The 22,703-nt window shown below is 38.6% G+C and overlaps 1 protein-coding gene across 1 annotated transcript; it reads left to right on the top strand.

The window, feature by feature from the left end:
• Nucleotides 1–575: 575 nt before the first annotated feature.
• LOC137878107 (nuclear GTPase SLIP-GC-like) lies at nt 576–21,494 on the top strand. The gene is made up of 22 exons (XM_068718225.1): nt 576–627; nt 1,618–1,699; nt 4,484–4,596; nt 4,776–4,823; nt 4,966–4,999; nt 5,180–5,272; nt 5,529–5,619; nt 6,213–6,429; nt 6,526–6,753; nt 13,506–13,712; nt 13,831–14,006; nt 15,822–15,915; nt 16,003–16,090; nt 16,232–16,353; nt 16,656–16,832; nt 16,926–17,083; nt 17,285–17,408; nt 18,367–18,475; nt 18,598–18,731; nt 18,960–19,041; nt 19,167–19,245; nt 19,345–21,494. Exons 2-22 carry the CDS (start codon nt 1,633–1,635, stop codon nt 19,373–19,375), a joined length of 2,472 nt encoding a protein of 823 aa, XP_068574326.1. The 5' UTR covers nt 576–627; nt 1,618–1,632; the 3' UTR covers nt 19,376–21,494.
• Nucleotides 21,495–22,703: the final 1,209 nt, after the last annotated feature.

Raw genomic sequence — 22,703 nt, forward strand, 5'->3', positions numbered from 1 at the left:
TGAAAATCAATTAAGAACTGAATATTTAACCCAAGTACAGTACTTTTAGTACTATTTTGAGGCACGTTTTCCTTTTTAAGTTACTTTGTACATCCAACTCCACTACACCTCAGAGGGGAATACTATACTTCTTACACCAGCACACTTATCTGACAGCTGCAATTATTTTTCAGAGTAAGATTTTACATTAAAATATTTGATAGATTAAAACAATGGTTTCCAGTCTGTTATGCTTGTGTCCTCTTTACAAAACCGTTCCTCCCTTTAATGTTTCAGTTTTTCAGTATTTAGTTCAGTATGTTGAAACATATGTCATTTACAGTTTGAGGCTCAAAAAGATAAATTATACATAATTTTACCCACATTATTTGAGAACAGTACAAGCAAATACAAATTTGTGCAGCAGAACACGATCTTGTGTCGACAATTTTCATAAGAACGAATAAAATAAATACATAATTAAGTAGGAAGATTCATCATGGGAGGAGTTTCAGAACCAGGAATCAAAAACACGTTAGGTTGCGTTTATTGTGTGGAGTCGGACAACTATTGAGAACGAAGGACTTCTCCACCCGCTTGAAACCTGGAGGACGGCATTGATCTACATCTATTGTCTTTTCGCTACAGGTAACCGTTTGAATTAATATTATGACATCAAGGAAATATTGACCGTATGAAAGCCGGAAGATCTCCACCGTGAATAACAAACAAAAGGTTGTAAAGTTACACGCTTTAAATTAATTAATTTAAATAATGAAGTGTCCTTATCCCGACTTGATGAAAAGTTGGTACTCTTGGGGACAAACAACATGTTGCCAGATATCTAACGCTACATGGGAGATTGCGTAAGCGTAACGTATGCTGATGTCGACGCTCCCTGCATCAGAGTATTTGACCAGGCCTGATGCTGCAGTGGTTTACTCAGGAAAAGGTACTGAACGTATTTCAATGCAGAAAAATAGCCCGTATGTCTGTTATTCAATCATATCATTAGATTATTATAACTCGTGCAGGAAGCAGGATTTTACTGTTGTAGATCATTAATTGGTAAAGGACGCAATTTATTATCATTTTCATCATGGATTAATCTGCTGAACATTTAGTCTTTTCGTTTGTTTGGTTTGTAAAAAAAAATCTGAAAATAGTGAGAAATGCTGTCACAATTACCCAGATGCCAAAAGTGACACAGGTATGGTCCAACAAGCATTATTTTTTATTTAATATTTTTAAGTTTGGACTGTTGCCAAACCTAAAAATATTAAATAAAAAATAAATTTAGATATTTAACATTGAAAGGAAATATTCACATTCGAGAATCTGGAGCCATAAAATGTTTACAAATTAAAACTGACTTTATCAAAATAGTTGCAAATTATTTTTCTGGCAGTTGACTAGTTGATGAATTGATTAATCGTTTCAATTGTACTTTTATAAACTGTTGGTTGTTTGTCTATATGCGGTGTACCGTTCATTGTGACATGACTCGTGTTTTCTTAGTCTTTGCTATTTCCTTGAGTCTGATAATAGAACTTTCATAACTTCTTTTCCTTCAGTGAAATGTAACTCTACAAAGTTGCAGTGGTTGATTTAAAACATGATTATTTGTTTACCTACCAGTTGCCGTTCGTGGTCATGGATGATTTTGTTCGTAATAAATTAACTGAATGGGATCTCAGCGAGTGGATCAAAATATTTGAAGGTAAAGTATTACCATGCCTCTTTTTGGGGCACAGATTTTATACAGTGTTTATATGACCCAATGTTCTTCAGTACAATGCTGACATATTCTTGACAGACATAGTTTTAAGAAAATGGGAGAGAGCAGTGTTGATTAATCCTGGCAATTTTTGTGTCTGTTCAGAGAGTACAAAAGCACTAAAGGTAAAAGACCGTGGACATTTTCACACCGTTAAAGAGACACATTAACTAACTACTTGAGTAACCGCTGTTCTGTATCTTGTAGGTTATTGAGATACGATTCTCAGCGGTGCGGAAATCAAGACTGAAGAGTGATAAATAATTAAAATACAATCAATATACATTCACGCAGTGGTGGCTGGTGTAAAACTGTCTAGGTAGGACTGTGCCACATCCAGTCAATTTCAGCAAACATCCCAGTATGATTTAATGCAAACAAATTAAGGTATCAAAAACACATTACTACTTTGCAGTTAAATATTTAACATTTATTTCAACACGAAAAAAAGCAGTAAATAACACGTTGACAAACACGTCAGGACATCTTATTTGTGTCACCCTCACAGGCAATTCAGTATAATATAATAATATATACAGTACATCATATAATATTCAGTATAATATAAAACACACACATATATACTGTGTGTGTGTGTATGTATATATATATATATATATATATACCGTATTTTCCGCACTATAAGGCGCACTTAAAAGCCTTTAATTTTCTCAAAAAACGACAGTGCGCCTTGTAATCCGGAGCGCCTTATATATGGATCAATTGGTTAATTGGTTGATCCATACTGGTTGTACACGGCGCTCTGTCAAAATGTTTCAGTACGACTGGTAAACTACAAAGCCGCACCGCTTGCAGCATTACGGCTACCGTAGTCAGGGGCGTCGCCGAAGTAATAGCGGTAAACACCGGTACTGTGCTTACTCGTACTCTATTCTATGCGCCTTATAATCCGGTGCGCCCTATATATAAAAACAGTTCTAAAATAGGCCATTCATTGAAGGTGCGCCTTATAATCCGGTGCGCCTTATAGTGCGGAAAATACGGTATATATAATATCGATATATATATATATCGACATTATAATACTAATAATAGAACATTTATTTATTTTTTGTTTATTTATTGAGATGCCCCTATGAACCTTGTTATAGGGAGGTAAAGATCAGGAGAAGTAAACATGAAGTAATTTGGAATAACGGTGTTAAATTAAGCTATGATGAGTTTTCACTGTTGATTTACCATCTCAATTAAATTTTGATGCTAAGCAAATGAGACTATGTAGAAGAAAAGATGTTCACTTTGCCTAATATGGCGTTATCCATGTGGGCCCTGGTGTTCTCATGTTTCCTTACTTCCTCATCCCTCACTCCCATAACTGTCCATGCTGGATCTGTCCCTGTGGTTTTAAAAAAGCTAAATAAGTTATTAGCATGACCGCATCCAGCTATCCAAACTAGTCTGGTGTACCAGCTACTAGAGAAGCTTTGCATGCACTGCTTCTCTTTCCCGCTGCTCTGCTGTCTGATTGTGAGTTCAGGTTGATCTGGGATCAGCAACTCTTTCACCTGTAGTTTCTCCGCCAAAGTTCTCCTCTCAAACGGGTCTTGGGAGGAGAAGTGCTCGCGCTGGCACTCGCGCTGGTGATCACCTGTCGAGACTAGTCCTGACGAGAACGCGCAGCTCGGGGCAATACGAATTTGGCCCCAAGCTGAATCTATTTGAGGACGCTGATTGGCTAAATTGTATGTCACATATTTATATCTTTAATCAGCAATTGGCTAAACTGCTTCACAGACCCGCCTCCTGTGGGCCAATTTTCCACGGCCCCAGCGCTACTGAGACATGGGCCAAATCCCAATGTCCCCCCTTACGGACTCACGGACTTTGAGGCGCGCTCCCGCGAAGTCAGTGAGGGTTTAGGATTGTCATATCATCGAGTGTTTGAGGGCTCTCTGGCAGACATTTTGAGCCCTTTATGAACCCTTTCCGTAAATCAGCATGGTATGCTGACTTAGCCAAAGGGAATTACCCACAAGTCATAGCAACGTGACGTTAAACACGGGTAACCAGTGGACGCATGGAGACGTTAAAAATAAGGTAAACAAAGAGGACGGCTCACGTGTGTTCAGCCTGTCTTATTATATTTACACAGAAACATTAAGGGTTGATGATGGAACAAAAAAAAACTTAAAATCAGAGTATATTTATTTATTTATCCATCAAATATTTGATTTTGTCATCGAAGATGTTTTGACAAAAACAAGTACATAGATTATATGAAATGACCTCTCATCTTGTGAGGAAAGAGCCTGAAGACGTTCAAATCAGAGAGTACAAAGTATAAAATAAATACACACAATTATATATCTTATTTTTTGTCGTTTTCATGGTAACGTGATATGTTGCAGCAAAGTGCTGTCCCATTCATATTTATACCATTTCAAGCCCTTGGAGCCTCTCACACTCAACCACTTACCAGGTGACATCAATTAAGTCCTTGAGGGTTCAGGGCTTAGGGTTTAGGGAGGACATTGGGATTTGGCCATGCAAACAGGCGGAGAGGACGTGCAGCAAAAGCATATATTTTGCGCAGATATAATATTTATTATATACACATACATATACACATAATACTGGGTGCATTCCAAATTTCAAAACCACAAATATTGACTTTTTTATGTGGCTCAATTATACAATAGATTTATGCAGCATTTTGAAATTTATTTTGGCATGACTGAGATTCAACTCTGTATTTTTTAATTGCAGACGAAGGCATTGACACGGAAAGTCTATACCTTCTAGATAGTCAAGAAATCGCAGACTTGATCCCAAAAATGGGACCAAGGTCAAAATTCAAGGAGAGACTCAAGTTGTTAAAGGTAACGTTCTGTTCTGTGAACACAATTTACACAAATACTGTATTTATAATTTAGAGGAGCACAGACTTTTGTTTTCATGACACATAATTGATCATATCTCATTAACAATAATAGCATGTGCTAGAATTTTAACATTTATTTACTATTATGGATTTGCAACTATTGTCTTTCGTCACTAGAAGGAACAAAACACAGCAAATCCAGAAACAGTTGATTCGTCTGCTCAAGTAAGTTGAATAAAGTTTCAAGCACTCAGGTGTCATAAGGCATTTATTATAATTATATAGATCATATTATCAATGTCTGCTCAAACTTTTACATGGCCACTTAGTATTGATTTAAGACACAAATGTTCATGTTCACCCTCAGGTTTGTCCGTCCACCAGTGACACAAGTGATAAAGGTGAGATACACTTTATCTTATTGATTACATGTCGTGTTCATTGAAGTTTTTTAAGGTGGTGATATCTTACTTTGACTAAGAAACTATATCTAGACCATGTTTTAATATTTTGGGAGGCAGATGCAACAAACTTTTCTTTCTGCTTTTTTTTTTTTTTTTCAACAAAAAATATCCGATAAGGAAAGAGAAAGTTGGATCTTCAGGGAGAGTCCAGCCAATGTCAATCACCAGCTAGAAAACAACGACTTGCCAACAAACCAGGATCATACTCAGGTATTTATAATACTTTCCAAACAATGGCAACCTACAACTTACTATAGTGTTAACATTTTTACGTAATAATATTTTGACTTAGCTTACTTACATAGCAAATGTCTGTTTCTATATCTTGGCCACAGAAAATACTCTCTCATTTGCTGACGTATGGCAGAGAAAGTTTCTCTCACTCTCTCCTCATTGTGCATTACCGCTTACTTGATACACTGGTTCATGGTTCCTGCTGAACAGTTCTTTACTTTCACTCTGACAGAAGAAATCATACTGTCTGATGTCAAAAACATCATGAGTAGTGTCCTTCAGAAAATACCTCACAAAGACAACAAGCTCAACAACTTCCTGACGTAAGTATAAAGTTTATTAAATTTTCCATATTAATATGTTATGCTGGCCTGGTTCCACTCCTGAGCAGGGGCCAGTTTCACTAAGAGATTTAAGACTGGTAGTGTTGAGCCAGGCATCATGGGTTTGTCTGGTCGTCCATTTCTCACCAACGTCTTGAAGGATTTTTTTTCAAATTCTGCTCAAACATCCGCTTGGACTCAAGAATTAACTGATTAGAATTTGGTGGTCACAGATCAGGGTCACTGTGACCTCACAAAACACGTTTTTGATCATAACTGAAGAATTCAGCTAATTATGACAATTTCACACAAATGTCTAATAGGATGACATGATGAAGTGATGACACTTTGGAAAGACATGGATGTGAACTGCAACTTGACTGTTTGTTTGTGGGATACAGTCGTGAGGCAGAAATTCTAGTTTTGTTTGAAAAAAAGTCTTAATTTACCCAAAATTTACAGCAAATTACTTCAACTGAAGATAGTACAATATGCTGAAGAGGGCTGTTCATAGACATATTTTAACACGTTCTTTCAGTGTTTTTATGTTTTTGAAACAAATGAATTAACCCACATAAACTCTTGTACAACAGGAAAGAAATCAGTGATTTGAAGACGGACAAGAGGGAGGTGGTCGGTGTCTTTGGCAAAACCGGGGCTGGAAAGAGCTCTTTGATAAACGCCGTCATTGGAGTGAAGGATCTCTTGCCCTCTGGAGACGTCAGTGCATGTACCTCAGTGATGATTAAAGTGGAGGCTAACATGAGGAACTCAAAGTATGAGGCAAACATTGAGTTCATTACAAAAGAGGTAAAATGAGCTGAATAGTTTGTTTTCTTGAAGCTATTTAAAAAGGCATGCCATATAATTTAACGAAGTTAAAGGTATTTTTTTAATTCTATTTAGGAGTGGAAAGATGAGTTGTGGTTCTCTAAAAATTTCCTTGGGGATGATGCGGATCAGGAAAGTGATCAGAAAGATGTCAATGATTGTCGGGACATAGTTGAAAAGCTGTCAGCGCTGTATGGACAAGACTGGGAAAACAAATCTCCTGATGACCTCATAAATGACAAATATTTCAAAGAGATCCCAGAATTTCTCCTTTCCAAGGGGAAGATTTTGACAGTTGAAACAGTAAGTAAGAGTAAAAATCTTGTATCACTTCATAAGAAGCCTTCTTGTGTGTCTGACAGAGGGAAATGTTATTGAGGTTTATGTAATATGCATGCTGCGTAGCCATTCCAGGTTGGTTTAGTTCAGGGGTAGTTCAACAAATGTAAAAGTAAAATTAGTATGTGAAACTTAAAAAAAGAGTGGCCTTGATCCACCTGTTCTCAATATCTACAAACCCATAGAAAATGTTCCCTTTATAGACAAATCTTAAAGAAGTTTGTATACCAGTAAGTAAATATATTTATTTAACTGTTTTAACAACATCCAATCAGGATTTTTCCTCTGTCTTTGTGCCCAAACAATTTACATTAAGATTAAATGACATCTTGTATTGTTAAATCTCAATACTGCTTTTGTTCACACTTTTGTTCAGCTGGTAATAGTAATAGTAATTATTTTATCTCAATCAACCCAACTTCCCAGCAGGTAAGCAAGACCTTTGGAGAACCACAAGGATCAGTACTTGACCCCCTTCTATTCAGTCTATTCATGATCCCTTTTTATACAGGGACACTTAACGCTGACGATGCTCACATCTATATTTCTCTTTCACTGGTAGGCTGTGGTACTACTTTGTCACTGCATTGAAAAAATCAATGGCTTGAAATTGGTCTCTTGCTAAATAAAGACAGAGCTGAGGTGAATTTCGTTGGTGCCATTAATGAATTACATAGAATTATTGCAAACCTTGAATCTTTATCTGATTGATTTTAAAAGATTTTTTAGGACCAAATTATGTTTCATACATGCTCTACCCATCAGTGGTGGGCCGTCAGGGCCAGCTAAGCCTTCTCTGCTGGCCTAAACAGAATTACAGAGTTATAGCTATTTTACATTTTAATTATTTTTATAAATACACTACATGTATTCTAATTATTTGTCCCATTAGCTTATCTTCTTATTGCACAGCTCCTGTCTTCCTCAGTTGCTCTGCTTCCAGCCTGCAGCTTGTTTTAAGTAGAGCTTTTATCCAATCAGATTGCGCCCCTATTTCTCTAGGTAAGAAGAGAGGCCCAAGGCAAGCTAGGAAGCCTTTGCAGTTTAAGTAAATGGGGATGATATTGTTGATTGTCATATTCTTCAACCAATCAGATTTTTTGTTTGACATGTTGGGCGTATTCTTATATATCAGAGCTGTCTAGGTGGCCTACAAGTACATCAGCATTAACGTGCGGCGTGATTGGTCAGTGGGCTAGCGTCATTGTTGTGAAGCTGAAAGCTAACTAGCAAAACTTAGTATTAGTAGTAGTGAGAGTTTAAGTTTATATATGTAAGAAGTTATGACATTGACATGACAATTTTAGCATTTTGCTTGGTGTAGCTTTGTTTTTTTTAACACTCAATGGCTGAAGGAGGAGGACAAACTGATTTGAGAGTTAGTGGCAACGCTTTTCTGGAGAAGGACATTTCCAGAAAAGTAAAAAAGGGTCGGCTAACCCCACAGACCCAGCCAGGAAAAGGATTTATACGAACGGTATTCCTGGCTGACAGCATCGGAGAAGCGTTGCACATTTTATGGCTAAGAATGCGTTTTATTTGCTACTGAGCATTTTGCTATTTGGAGCTAAGCTGGATTTGCTAACCTGAGTTGGCTAACCAAGGCAGCAACAAGACACCATAGCACGACAGGACACTTACAAGCTACGGTGCTTTTGAAAACTTTTGATAAGACCCGAGTGGATCTACAACTCAACTGTGACGGCCTCTGGCTTTAACCACGGCCTGCTGTGGGCATTCCCGTTTGCTTGTCTGTGATGTCTGTGTGTCTTGCAGGTCCCTTGTAGGCAGAGCCTAGCGGTACAATTGGGAGCACCTAGCCAGTCTCCCAGGGGGTATTTAGGACCTGCCTTCTGCAGTCCTCGAGTCGCTCTGTTCCTTCCTGCAGCACCATGTTTTCAGTTGTTGATTAATAAATGTTCACCTTTCCGTTTCAAAACCTGTGTGTCTCCCTTTTTGTCATGGCTCAAGCCGGGTCGTGACAAATTGGGGGCTCGTCCAGTCCGTTACATAGTAAGTCATTGAATTGTCTGATGGAGAGGCTCGTAGAAGTTCGTGAATGAGATGATGTCATAAATTTACTACGGAGCTGCGTTATTGTTGTTGTGTGTAAAGTGGAAACCGTCAAAGGTTTGTTGTGGTAAGCTGTGCGCTACTGGGGAGATATACGGTAAATTAGAAGGCTAGAGGCTTGGGAGATAGCCCTAGGTTATGATCAGTGCGTTCGGGTAAGTGTTGGCTGGTGCCAAAGTGTTGTGTGGGAGCACCTTTGGGTTCGTCTGGGTTTTTTTGGGTAGTGCTGCGGTTAATGTGGTTGGAGCAATTGCTCGGGAGCACGGCCATAGTCTGGGGGAGGTTGCCAATTGCTGGTCGTCTTTTTCGCACTATTGGTATTCAGTGTGTAAATACCCGCCACTGCCACTGCATGAAGACTAGGGCTGAGTGAGTTTAGTTAGACTGGGGAAGGCAGATTAGTTAGAGGGGATTTGCTCTCTTCTCGGGTGCGGATTGGACCTTGTAGGCACCTTGCTGACACTTGCTTTGGCTCATGGTACACGGGGTAGTTTATTTACCTGTTTGGTGTAGGAAATGGCTAAGACCATTGCTCTATTCCATTGGAAATTTTTTTTTTAAAGTTAGACTTGAAAATAAAAATATCCCCATGGTCGAAATTATGAGATAGCATGTTGTCTGTGTCCCGACATTAAAACTATCACAACAGGTGGACAAGAGAGGCAACAGCCCGTAAAGCGGTTTTCTAACAAGTGATTAAGTTGAAAAAGATCGACAAATGATCCCAAAATCTCCACGAAGAGAAAAATGTATGCAGAGGGAAGAAAATGTAATGAAAGATGGGAAAGCAAATACATGTTTGTGCTTCGAGGAGAAAAACTAGTCTGTCTTCTGTGTTATGAGGCAGTGTCTGTGATGAAGGAATACAATTTACGTCGGCATTTTGACACCAAACACTGAGCTAAATTTAGCCTCCAAGAAAAACATAAAATTGTCCAAAAATTAAAAGGCAGACTTAAACAAATTTAAGTGAGATGATTGTTTTAACAGGTAGTCAGGACCAACCTCCTGGTCCTGTGGGTTTAACATTTGAGCAGCAAAAAGAGATGCTTATGTTACGGTTAAAGCATGATAAAATGATGCAACAAGCAGAGATTGATAAGCAATTGGCTGTGGAAAAATTGCGCTACCAGGCTGAACAAACAAAGTTGACTCTGCAACAATACAGGCTGGATTTAATCAAAAGTGGGATATTTATAGCTGAGGGTTCTGTGGAGCTGGAATCCTCACCTTACCCGAGGCCTTCAGGGGAATCTTTTGATATTTTGGGTAACCTGCGGTTGTTGTCGAAATTGAATGAGAAGGACCCTGAAACATTTTTCTCTATTTGAGCACGTATCGGACACAAGAAAGTGGCCTGAGTCTGCTTGCACATCAATGCTGCAGTGCGTATTGACCGGTAGAGCACAAGAGGCCTATGGATCATTGTCGTCAGCAGATTGTACAAATTATTTGGTCGTCGAGTCGCCGGTGTTAAAAGCTTACGAGTTGGTCCCTGAGGCGTACCACCAACGTTTTCGGGCGTGGAGAAAAGGGGATAAGCAGACACACCTTGAATTTGCCTGTGATTTGACAGCTCATTTTGGGCGCTGGTGTTCTGCATTAAAGGTGGACAGTTTTGAGGAGCTGTGTGACTTGATAGTGCTAGAACAGTTTAGAAATATCATACCCGAGAGGATTGCCACATATATAAATGACCGAAAGGTAAAAACTGCTACAGAAGCGGCTGCTTTCGTAGATGATTATGTCCTAACGCACAAGTTCGATCCCCGGCTCCCGCTCCACTAGTCTCATGTCAGTGTGTCCTTGAGCAAGACACTTAACCCCAAAATTGCTCCCGTAGCTGCGTCTACGGTGTGTAGATAGATACTGAATTGTAAGTCGCTTTGGATAAAAGTGTCTGCTAAGCGACTGTAATGTAATGTAATGTTTGGGCTGACGTTCCGCCACCACTTCCTGTGGTTTCCTCGGATCCACTGTTAAGGAAGCAACCTGATGAAAACGAAGTTAACTTCCCCGAGGTTTTTACTGAATGTGCGGTAACACGCTCCATGATGCATGTCAACCTTGATTCGCCGGTTGATTCTAAAAATCTGAAGTGTGACACGTCAGAGTTGTGTGCGTTTTCCCTGTCTGATGTACCCCTCTCAGTTTTGCAGGAAGACTGAAAGGTTGAACAGCAGTCTGATCCTTCTTTGAGAGGGTTGTTCAAGCAGGTGCTTCCCGCGGAGGAGGTAAGAAATAATTCTCAAGGTTATTTCATGCACAATGCCCTGCTGGTAAGAAAATGGGTGCCTCATGGTGACAGTTTTATTGGGGACCCCATTTTCCAAATTGTGTTGCCATTTTAAATCAGAGAGTCTGCTTTGAAATTGGCTCATGATGAATCTGGACATAGCGGGGTCAGGAAAACCTATGATCGGGTCCTACAACATTTCTTCTGGCCGCGTTCGACACACGTGTATGATAAAACCTTATCATACACCTACCACAAAAAAGGAACTGATGCGTTTTCTGGGTTTGGTACGATACTACAGAAGCTTTTGTAGAAATTTTTCTTAAGTGGTAGTCCCACTCACTGATTTACTGAAGGGAAAAACGACTTTTGCTTGGTCCCCCGCTAGTCAACAGGCTTTTCAAAGGGTAAAGACATTGTTGTGTAGTGTCCCGGTTTTGGCAGCCCCGCAGTTTGACTGTCCGTTTTACCTTCAGGTGGATGCTAGTCACGTGGGGGCGGGTGCTGTACTTTTGCAGATCGATGATCTGGGCTTTGATAAACCAGTAAGCTACTTTTTGAGGAAATTGAATTTATATCAGTTAAATTATTCTACGATAGAAAAAGAGGCACCGCTGTTGATATGGGCACTAAAACATTTTGATGTTTACATCGGTTCTGGGGTAGTGCCTGTGGTTGTCTCCACTGACCATAACCCCTTGACCTTCCTCAACACTTTGCAGTGTCCTAATCAGAGATTGATAAGGTGGTCACTGTTACTATAGTCATATTGGTTGGATATTCGGCATATCAAGGGTTCAGACAATGTGGTGGCAGACGCTTTGTCCAGGGCGCCTTATTATTAAACGATAGCCCATGCATGTTATCTGCTTGTCCTTGTCTCTCCTTGTTCCCTCTTAACTGGCTTCCCACTGGTACCATGTTGCTGAGGGGAGGGGTGCATGGTGACAGGGTGAGGGAGGTGGATGACCAGCATCAGGTTTGTTTGTTTTGTTTTTGTTTTCTCTGTACACGTTCGCAGGAGGACCTCTGGCTGGAACTGAACCGCACTGATGGACTGTACAACCACATCATTAAATTCTTTGAAATCAAAAAAAGGAGGATATAGTTTGTCTTTAAATAGTGAACAGCGGCTTTAGTAAGTGAACTGCTTTTGTGTTTTTACATTTGCAGTAGCGTTACTGCTGTGTTCATTTGTCTATGGTGTCATTTTTATGATATGGTTAATATTGTTCCCTCTGATGTGAATAATATTTGAATGGCCCGTGCTCTTCAGTGTGTGGAGGAATACGTGTTTTAGCGCCACAGTGTTGCTGAATTGATTTGTCATGCTTTGTTGTCATATAAATATATGTGACTTGTTCTTGTGAGTTTGTTCTTGTCATTGTGTAAATTGCGTTGAATTTGACTTTGAGCATTGTCCGTTAATGATTAAGCATCCCGTCATGCACGCATTCATGTATTTTCTGGAGAAATGGGGATTGTGTGGCGATTGCTTTAGCCTTGTTTGAATCAGTAGGTAACAGCTACCTAAACGCTGCAGGGAGAGTGTGTAGCGTGTGTGCTTGTAGCGTGAGTTTGTGCGTGTTGTTTTCCTGCTAAACTAGTTTAGCATAACCTCCTGGAACACACGTGCCGTGTACAATGTTTTTCTTCCATGGTGGGCGTTTCAGGCAGCACGTTGTCCCTGACATTGGCTGGGTTGCCAGGTTGAGTGCAGTGGTTCCACCGAAAGAACATTATATTTCCCACAATTTAAGCTTCTGCATTTTCCAAATGCTCTAGTATTATTACTAATTATCACTAGTATTAAGGTATTGTTCGGTTCGTAAGCCTCGTACCAAATGGTATAATATGAATATGTGTATTGTTACACCCCTAGAAACAAATAATAACCCGTAGCTGTGGTGTCATGATGAGTTATTAGGAGGTGGTTCAACTGTAGTAGACAACACTGAAGGCCCATGCAGGAATAAAATGCACGACCCGCCACTGCTATCCATATGAACCTTCATGTAAACGTAATCATCAGACCAGGGTCTGCTGTCTGTCAAGGGTCAACATGAAACACAGGGAAGCTGCATTATGTTACGATGATAAACATACTTGCTATGACCTAGATAATCTTAGGCACTGTCAAAATCTGATCATCATCAATTTAAAACCTAATTGTCACCCAAAATTGTACTTTTGTATCCACTTCCGGTTTAGTATTTAATATTTATTGATCCAAATTTAGCTTTTTGCTTCTGTTGTTTCAATGACGGGGTTACTTAATTGCTCTTCTTTTTATATTCTCCTGTTCTAATTCTTTTGTGCAATTTGTAAAGAAGTTTGAAGTTGGAGTCTGTGTTTATGAATGAAATCGCCTTATATTGCCTTAATCTCATTTTATTATTTATTGCAGGCTAAAGAGCTATCTGCAAAATTAGTCAGATACACAAGAAGCGACCCAAAAGATGGAGAAGGTAAAGACATAAAGAGGTGGTATTGGCCACTAGTGAAGTGTGTGACTATCAGGGTGCCAAATAATGATCTTCTTAAGCATGTCACACTTGTGGATCTTCCTGGAAATGGGGACCGTAACAAGAGCAGGGACAGGATGTGGAAAACGGTAATTCATCACATGCAATGCTGTTTAGTGTATTACTGTGTTATCTGCTAACTGTGACATCATGTTATTACAAAGTACTGATAGCCATCATAATTAACTTGCTGTCATGTCCCTTCAGTTCGTTGGAAGTTGTTCCACTGTGTGGATCGTGACTGACAGGAATCAAGCTGCATCAGAGCCAGAACCCTGGGAGATCCTGGAAAGTGCCTCTAGCTACATGGGAAATGGTGGCCAGTGTCAGCATATTCACTTTATCTGCACCAAGTCTGATCATATTGAAGATTCAGAAGATCAGTAAGTGATTTAAGATGCCAAAAGTACATATACATATATATTAAAGGAACTGTGAGGAATTTTGAAGTGTTTATGAAACGGTCTCAATAATAATACTGATGTCTCTATATGACCGTGGCGGGCCTATATACCTGGGCCTTCAGTGCTGTCGTACTACAGATGAACTACCTCCTAATAACCTCATTATGACGCCACAGCTACGGGTTATCATTTGTTTCTAGGGGTGTAATAATACACGTATTCGTTTAAACCATTCGGTACAAGGCTTACAAACCGAATAATACATTTGAATAATACTAGTGCATTTAGAAAATGCAGAAAGTTAAATTGTGGGAAATATAATGTTTTCACGTATTCCACCGCACACTGAAGAGCACGAGCCATTCAAATATTATTCACATCAGAGGGAACAATATTAACCATATCATAAAAACGATACCATAGACAAATTAACACAGTAGTAACGCTACTGCAGATGTAAAAACACAAAAGCACTTCACTTATCAAAGCTGCTGTTCATTTAAAGACAAAAGTATATCCTCCTTTCTTTGATTACAAAGAGTTTTATGACGCGGTTGTACAGGTTCAGTTCCAGCCAGAGGTCCTCCTGCGAACGTGTTCGTTGAGTTGTAGATCCACCGTCTCAGCAAAAGTTTTCAAAAGCATAGTAGCTTGTGAGTGTCCTGCCATGCTTATGGTGTTGTGTAGCTGCCTTGGTTAGCTCCAAACACCAAGAGCTCAGTTGCAAGTAAAACGCATTCTTAACCATAAAATGTGCAACGCTTCTCCGACGCTGTCGGCCAGAAATACCGTTCGTACAAATTCTTTTCCTGGCTGGGTCAGGGCTGCTAGCTGTGGGGTTGACTGACCCTTTATTATGATGTCCATTTTTTCTGGAAATGTCCTTCTTGAGAAATCCGTTTCTCCTCCTCCAGCCATGGAGTGTTAAAAAAACAAAGCTAGGTAAAAAAAAAAGAAAAGAATCTACACCAAGCAAAATGCTAAAAATGTCATGTCAATGTCATAACTTCTTGCATATCTTTCAACTTGAACTGTTACTACTAATACTAACTTCTGCTAGCTGCTTCAGCATCACAACAGTCACGCTAGCCCACTGACCAATCACGGCACATGTTAATGCTGACGTACTTGTAGGCTACCTCGCCAGCTCTGGCACGTCAAAGAATACACCCAACGTGTCAAAATATAGATCTGATTGGTTGAAGACTTTGACAATCAACAATATCATCACCATATACTTTAATCTGCAAGGTCTAGCTAGCAGGCCTCGGGCCTCTCTTCTTACCTAGAGAAATAGAGGCTGAATCTGATTGGATAAAAGCTCTACTTAAAACAAGCTGCAGGCTGGAAGCAGAGCAACAGAGGAAGACAGTAGCTGTGCAATGAGAAAATAAGTTAATGGGAAAAAATAATTAGAATACATGTACTGTATTTGTGAAAAATTATAAAATAGCAATAATTTTGTGATTCTGTTTAGGCCAGCAGAGAAGGCTTTGCTGGCCATGACCACTGCTACTGCTGTATGACCTACATAAGAAAACGAGACCACCAGCGAGTAGATTGTCTATTTCTATAAAGTCATTCTTAGTTCTTTCAAAGAAATTCCTTTAGAAATCACACTAACACACACTAAACACAACTAACTACAGTGAAATAGTAGTCTGTAACTGTGTCTCTATGTTTACAAAATGGCATAGTTCTTTCCAGAAAACTTCCAAAAAAAAGTTGGAATTTGAGGTTTCAGTTCTCCAAATACTGTATGAGGTGCAAATTAATGCTAATATTTTAATTTAGTTCAGCAGCTGATGTCCGTGCTTTGATATTGAAAACAAATGATCGAGCCAAGAAAGCAGTGAATGAAGAATTCAGAAAACTAAAGGAGGTTAAGGTGAGTTTTATAGACTGACAGAAAGTATAACACAAAGATTGTCTACGACTGCACGCATGCCTTAAAACCAAAACTTTTTCTTTTTAGAAACATTTCAGTGATGAAAGTTTCAGAGTGTTCACAGTGAGCTCCAAAGAGTTTCTAAAAAAGAAACGTCTAGATCGAGACGACACTGGTAGGTGAAGTCTTCATATATGAGCACATTTAGATTTACTTTACTTAAACAAAACAAACACAAATGACTAATTAGATTATGGCAAGAAAATGTAATTATGTTTTGTAACTATTTAAGATGCAAAATCATTTTCATTTACAGAAATACCCAAACTTCAGGAATTTCTGCAGGATCTCAATGACTGTCACTCAGAGACGTTAAACTATGTGTCTGGAGCTCGTGGGATTCTCTCTCTGATTCAAGGGGCCAGCCATGGAGAAGGGGTGAGATCAAGAAATCCAATCTCTTTATTTGTCTTTAATCATTAATATTGACATAAAACAATGTGAAAACATGTTAAAGTCAAAGACAGACTACGTACATGTAATATCATCCATACATACATTTTAGTTGTTTTCCTGAATTTGTGTCGCTTCAGAGAGGCTACATAACGACAGTAATTAAAGGGTGGTCTAACTCAAAATCAACAACATTTTGTATAAATGTGAATAAATCAAGAAAACTCAGTCACGTAGCAGTATGGTTTCATTGCTTTGAATACTGAATGTGTTGTTGTTGATTTCAGGCTGACATAAAGACAGCTGTGTACACAATCCTTCAACTAAAGATGAGGGATGAACTTGATAAAGTCAGGAAACCAATGAAAGAGACTCAACGGGCTTTTGAAAAGTGCCTCAGTGAGGGGGTCGAAAAATCTAAAAGTTCATGTGAAAAAGTCTTGGAGTCGGTGATATATCCTCCTGTACGTATTTGAATTATAACAACATCATTACAATGGATATTGCACTTCATATGAATGTCTTAAAATGTTTCTGTTTTTTCTGTTATGTTTCAGAATAAGTCAGGTAGGGGTTTCCACAAAATACTGAAGTGTATAGTAGAGCACGATGGCACCTACAAAGAAACAAAAAAGGGGAAACAAATAAACCTCAATATGAAGTTATCTTCATGCCTGACTGAGAGCATTGATGAGGAATTCAAGAAGACCTTCCCGTAAGAAATGACTTAATAAAGACATAAAACCCTGTGCAGGCTAATTGTACAAACTATGGAGAATGTCTAGAAATAACTAATTGTAAATTATACAGTTATAAAAGTTATGTGATATAATGCATACATACAAATTACATTATTGAAATACAAACTTGTCAATGCTGCGTTTATGAAACATTTCAACTTGTTAACATGTTTCAGAAATGAAGGAAAATGTGGACCATTCAACGGAGTCCTCAATTCATTTTCACTTGACACAAAGAAGATGAAAGACAAGACAGAGAACAAAGATGTCGAACTGCAACTGATATTTCTCAGTACAGAGGTAAAAGAGGAGAATAGTACCATTAGTCTCTATTAAGATATTAGTCCAGGTCAGAAAGGCTTCAGCAGAAGGGTGAGAAAATCATCCCAAACATCAAGTCTGTTACTGAGGACTGACATGAAGACTAAACATGAGAGAATGAATGAAATATAGATGTTTTTAGAAGATAACACATATATTACATTACATTACATTACAGTCATTTAGCAGACGCTTTTATCCAAAGCGACTTACAATAAGTGCATCAACATTGGTAATCAAAAGAACTACTAGTCACCAGAAGTCATAAATACATTTCCTTTTCAAAACAAGCATCTAAGAGCATGAAACAGAGCATAACTCAGAGCCAAAGTACAGCGCAGAAACAAGAAAAACAGTTAGTGCTATAAGTAATATGAATACAATAAGTGCAACAAGCTAGTATGAAAACAATAAGCGCTAAGTGGAAGGCTCAGGGTAGCACTTCCTGAAGAGGTGGGTTTTCAGCCTGCGCCGAAAGATGGGCAGCGACTCCGCTGTCCTGACGTCAGTGGGAAGTTCATTCCACCACTGTGGGGCCAGGACAGAAAACAGCCGTGACCGGGTGGATCGGCTGCCAGGACCTCTGAGCGACGGGGCGACCAATCCCCCCGAGGCAGCAGAGCGAAGTGGTCGGGCGGGGGTGTAAGGCTTGACCATGGCCTGGAGATAGGAAGGAGCTGTTCCTTTCACTGCCCTGTAGGCTAGCACCAGAGTCTTAAACTGGATGCGAGCTCTTACAGGTAGCCAGTGTAGAGAACTGTGTATACACTGTATATGAAGAAGTATACAGTAAATGTCAGTAAAAACTGGAGAAACTTGCTCCTTTTTCAGGTAAAATCTGGGGGGGAGGGGGGACACACACAAGATGAGCCTATTTGTAGATTACCTTGATTTTAGTTAAAGTATGTGGATCAACGATTCATATTCTCTCTCTTAGGAAAAAAGGATGAAGACAAAACTCAACAAAATCATCCGCGACCGTAAGAAAACAATCTACAGCAGTCTGACGACAACAATTGAGACAAACATGCAGAAATACTATGACGGTACAACAAAGATCATGACATATAAAACCTGACACTGAAAAAATAAACATTATTCATCATAATTGTGCAGAATGTAATTATAACTAAATTTAATTAACTTTAAGTTTTCTGTTTTATTGTAGAAGCAAAACAAATTAATGGACCGGGCACGCTGAATAATATGAGGGAAACTATTGTGAAGCACGTACGTGGGTCAAAAAACGTCATGTTCCAGAAAGCTAAAGATGTTATGTTGAAACAGCTGGATGACTTGATGGTTTGTAACATTTTATAATACGTCGTACGATGAGGATATAGTAAAACATGTTGTGCTGCTTATCTTTATCTACAATTCTAGGTCATCATATATATAATCAAGTGGAATATGCCTCTTTTTGAATACTGCTTTTGCTACTAAAACACTGCAGGCCTTTTCACAAACATTCAGCTTTTGTTATAAGACACATTTTGGCTGTAAATGATAAAGATTTTTATGCTAATATAGAGGGACATCCTGGACAATCTGGAAACAACAATGCAGGAATCAATCGAGCTGTCGCTCAAGACAGATTGTGTCTCAATCCCAGGTAAAGGCAACGTTACCAAATAAAAACATAATAATCATTAAAAATACTGATTGAAATGAATAGGTCAACAAATTCCAATAGTGTGATTAATAGTGAACTTGATGTTAACATGTTTTTTTCTTTAGACGTTACATTGGAGCTTGAGATCGTGAAGAACCACTACAAAGAACTGAAGGGAAGCTCAGATGAAGAACCACCAATTTGGTAAAACTGTTGTTAAAATATCTACATAATGCCTCCAGATTGAGCTGTTCTGAATAATGCTAACGATGCTTTTTATTACACTGGTGCTGGTCCTCCCAGCCCGGCAGCTGCACAGCTGATAACCAACTGAAGAGCCCTGCATGTTAGAGACGTGAGGCCTCTGGATGTGGTCTCAACCATTTTTGTCAACTCATCTTATTCAGGTTCTCTTTGAGTGTTTTGATATGTACTTTGAATTCGCTTGTTGTGATCAAACCAGGTACATTGTGGATTACCAGTGGCGGACCGTGCATTTTATTCCTGGGCCTTCTGTGCTGTCCTACTAGACTTGAGCCATGTCCAAATAAGCTCATTATGATGCCACAGCTATGGTTATTTGTTTCTAGGGGTGTAATAAAACACGTATTCGTATTAAACCGTTCGGTACGAGGCTTAAGAACCGAACAATACGTTTGAATAATACTAGTGCATTTGGAAAATGCAGAAGCTTAAATTGGTGGACTGCGCTCACGTAACAGACAACAGGCTTTGTGACCTCTGAACCCGGAACAATAACAAAAAACAGCTGAGGCTGCGGCACCGCACGTGTCTTCAGGGGGGCTAAGCTAACTAGCTTAGCGGGGAGCTTGAATGGATTCAATTGTCCGGACAATAACCCCGCGCATGACGGGATGCTTCGTAATTAACGGACAATGCATATAGTCAAAATCAATGTAATTAACACAATGACAAGAAAAACTCACTAGAACCAGTCACATATATTTATATGACAACAAAGCAACAAATCAATCCAGCAACACTGCGGCGCTAGAGCACGAGCCATTTATATTATTCATAAAAAAGACACAATAGACAAATGAACACAGTAGAAACGCTACTGCAGATGTAAGGACTCAAAATCAGTTAACTTACCACAGCTGCTCTTCACTTAAAAAGTCCACTCAGGTCTCTCCAAAAGTTTTCAAAAGCACGTAGCTTGTGCGTGTCCTGTAGTGTAGCTGCCTCGGTTAGCATAGTAGCTGGCTAGGTTAGCGTAGCGTAGCTCCAAACACCAAGAGCTCAGTTGCAAATGAAACACATTCTTAGCCATAAAATGTGCAATGCTTGTCCGCCGCTGTCAGCCAGAAATACCGTTCATACAAATCCTTTTCCATGCTGGGTCAGGGCTGCTAGCTGTGGGCTTGACCGACCCTTTGATATGATGTCCAGTTTTTCTGGAAATGTCCTTCTCCAGAAATCCATTTAAAAACGCTCAAAATGTCATGTCAATGTCATAACTTCATACATATCTTTCAACTTGAACTCTTACTAAACGCTAAGATCTGCTATATAGCTTTCTGTTTGACAAAAGCCACGCTCTCCTTAAAAAAAGCTGCACTGGAAGCAGAGCAACTGAGGAAGACAGTAGCTGTGCAATGAGCTAATGGGAAAAAAATAATTAGAATACATGTAGTGTATTTGTGAAAAATTATGAAATTATAAAATAGCAATAATTTTGTGATTCTGTTTAGGCCAGCAGAGAAGGCTTTGCTGGCCATGACGGCCCACCACTGCTGTATGACCTACATAAGAGACCACCAGCGAGTAGATTGTCTATTTCTATAAAGTCATTCTTAGTTCTTTCAAAGAAATTCCTTTAGAAATCACACTAACACACACTAAACACAACTAACTACACTAAAATAGTAGTCTGTAAAAATGATAATACTTGTAGTGTATTTGTAAAAAATTATTAAATTCTAAAATAGCTATAACTTTGTGATTCTGTTTAGGCCAGCAGAGAAGGCTTAGCTGGCCCTGACGGCCCACCACTGTGGTTTACATGGTACAGGTCTTAGTCACCAGTCCACTATGATGTCCCAGATACATTTTGTTTTAATGATTTAACATTTTTGTTTTCTTGAATATATACGGGTTTTTTGTCCAATTTTTAATCATAGTTTAGTCTTGGTTGATTGGGATTTAAATTCCAATGATTTTCTGGGTGTTTAACATAAATCCTGAACCTTGATCACAAAACGTACTCTATGCTGGATTTTCAAAGAATGATTTTAAGGACAAAACTTTCTTACTTTCTAACTTTCTTACTGTGAAGTAATGTTTTCTAAGTGTGTTAATTCATCAAAAATTGGATAGAACTAGATGATAGTAATAAACCATTCTATCTGGTTTCTCATTATTTACTGAACAATAGTTTTGTCTTAATCTACACTGATTCTAAATGAATTTAAAGTTTTTGACATGGTATACTGGCCAATAAAGTTCACTTTTAAAGTGCCACATGTACTTTGGCTTCTTTGTCGTTTGTGTTGTAAAATGATCTAAAAGCTTCTTTAGGTTCTCACTAACATCAGTTTTAATTGTGAGATTAACAAATGATTTTCCAACTTTGTTCTTGTCAAATTTTTCTTACTTAAAACTTCTCGTCTTAGATCTGACCTAAAATTAAATTGCCTGAAACAAATCTACATTACAGTTCCCAAGCATTTTTAGGAACACACACCTCAAATACTATATATATTATAAATGTGTGATCAATTCCAACATAGTAGTTAAGACCTGTTAGTAGGTGTATTCACACAGGAGCCTTGTGTTCTTGAAACTTATAACAAGTAGGAGAAAATGTTCTCCACAATCCAGATGCTGTTAATTTCCAAACCATTTGTCAGTTTGTCCTGATAATGATTGCTCTTCATGTACAAACAGGTTTAGTAATAGTGTGTTGTTATTAATTTAGGATTCATGGTAATATAATGTATTATGCTTGTTCATGCTTCAAAGTGCCACTTACTGATGCAAGAACATGGAACATCCAGACACGCATGTAGGGACGGGAATTATTAATACTGCTTTTTGATCCAGAGGTTTATCACAACTCTCATCACTTCCTTTCTAATTACTGTCCAAGAAAAATAATAACTTAATAGAACTTAAGTCACTATATGAACTTGAAAAAATTGTAAATAAAAGAGGGATCACAGAGACAATAACATCAGTGTCATTATATCAGGCACCAGTAAACCTTTTAAAAAGTGGCTGACCTTGTATGCCTTAAGGTTAGTTTCTCTTCAGGATAAACTATTTGCATGAGTTTGTTTGTTTTGTGCTTTGGTGAGTAATCTGCTGTTGATCCAGGGAGATATAAATGATGTGATGTACACACGATAGGAAGAATTGCAGTTCACAAACAGCTTTACTTTTTTAGCTATATAATAATCATTAAGGTGATTATTTACATGGATATTTGATAACCAAGTTCATTATTAAAAGGGGTAGAACCATATTCATGTATACATCTCCTTTTATGACATGTCATATTTATTTATTTTGTTTATTGAGAATTTTCTGTAAGTTTATTGTTCAAAATAAAATCTATCTATCTAATCACTTTTTAAACAGTTTGGGGTTGTGGGATGATTGATGAAAAGCTCAATTCTGCCACATAAATGTTTACACAT

The sequence above is a fragment of the Cebidichthys violaceus genome, unplaced genomic scaffold (assembly GCF_023349555.1).
Source record: "Cebidichthys violaceus isolate CVI_PGR_0920_01 unplaced genomic scaffold, fCebVio1.0.p SCAF_23, whole genome shotgun sequence".
Classification (NCBI taxonomy): Eukaryota; Metazoa; Chordata; class Actinopteri; order Perciformes; family Stichaeidae; genus Cebidichthys; species Cebidichthys violaceus.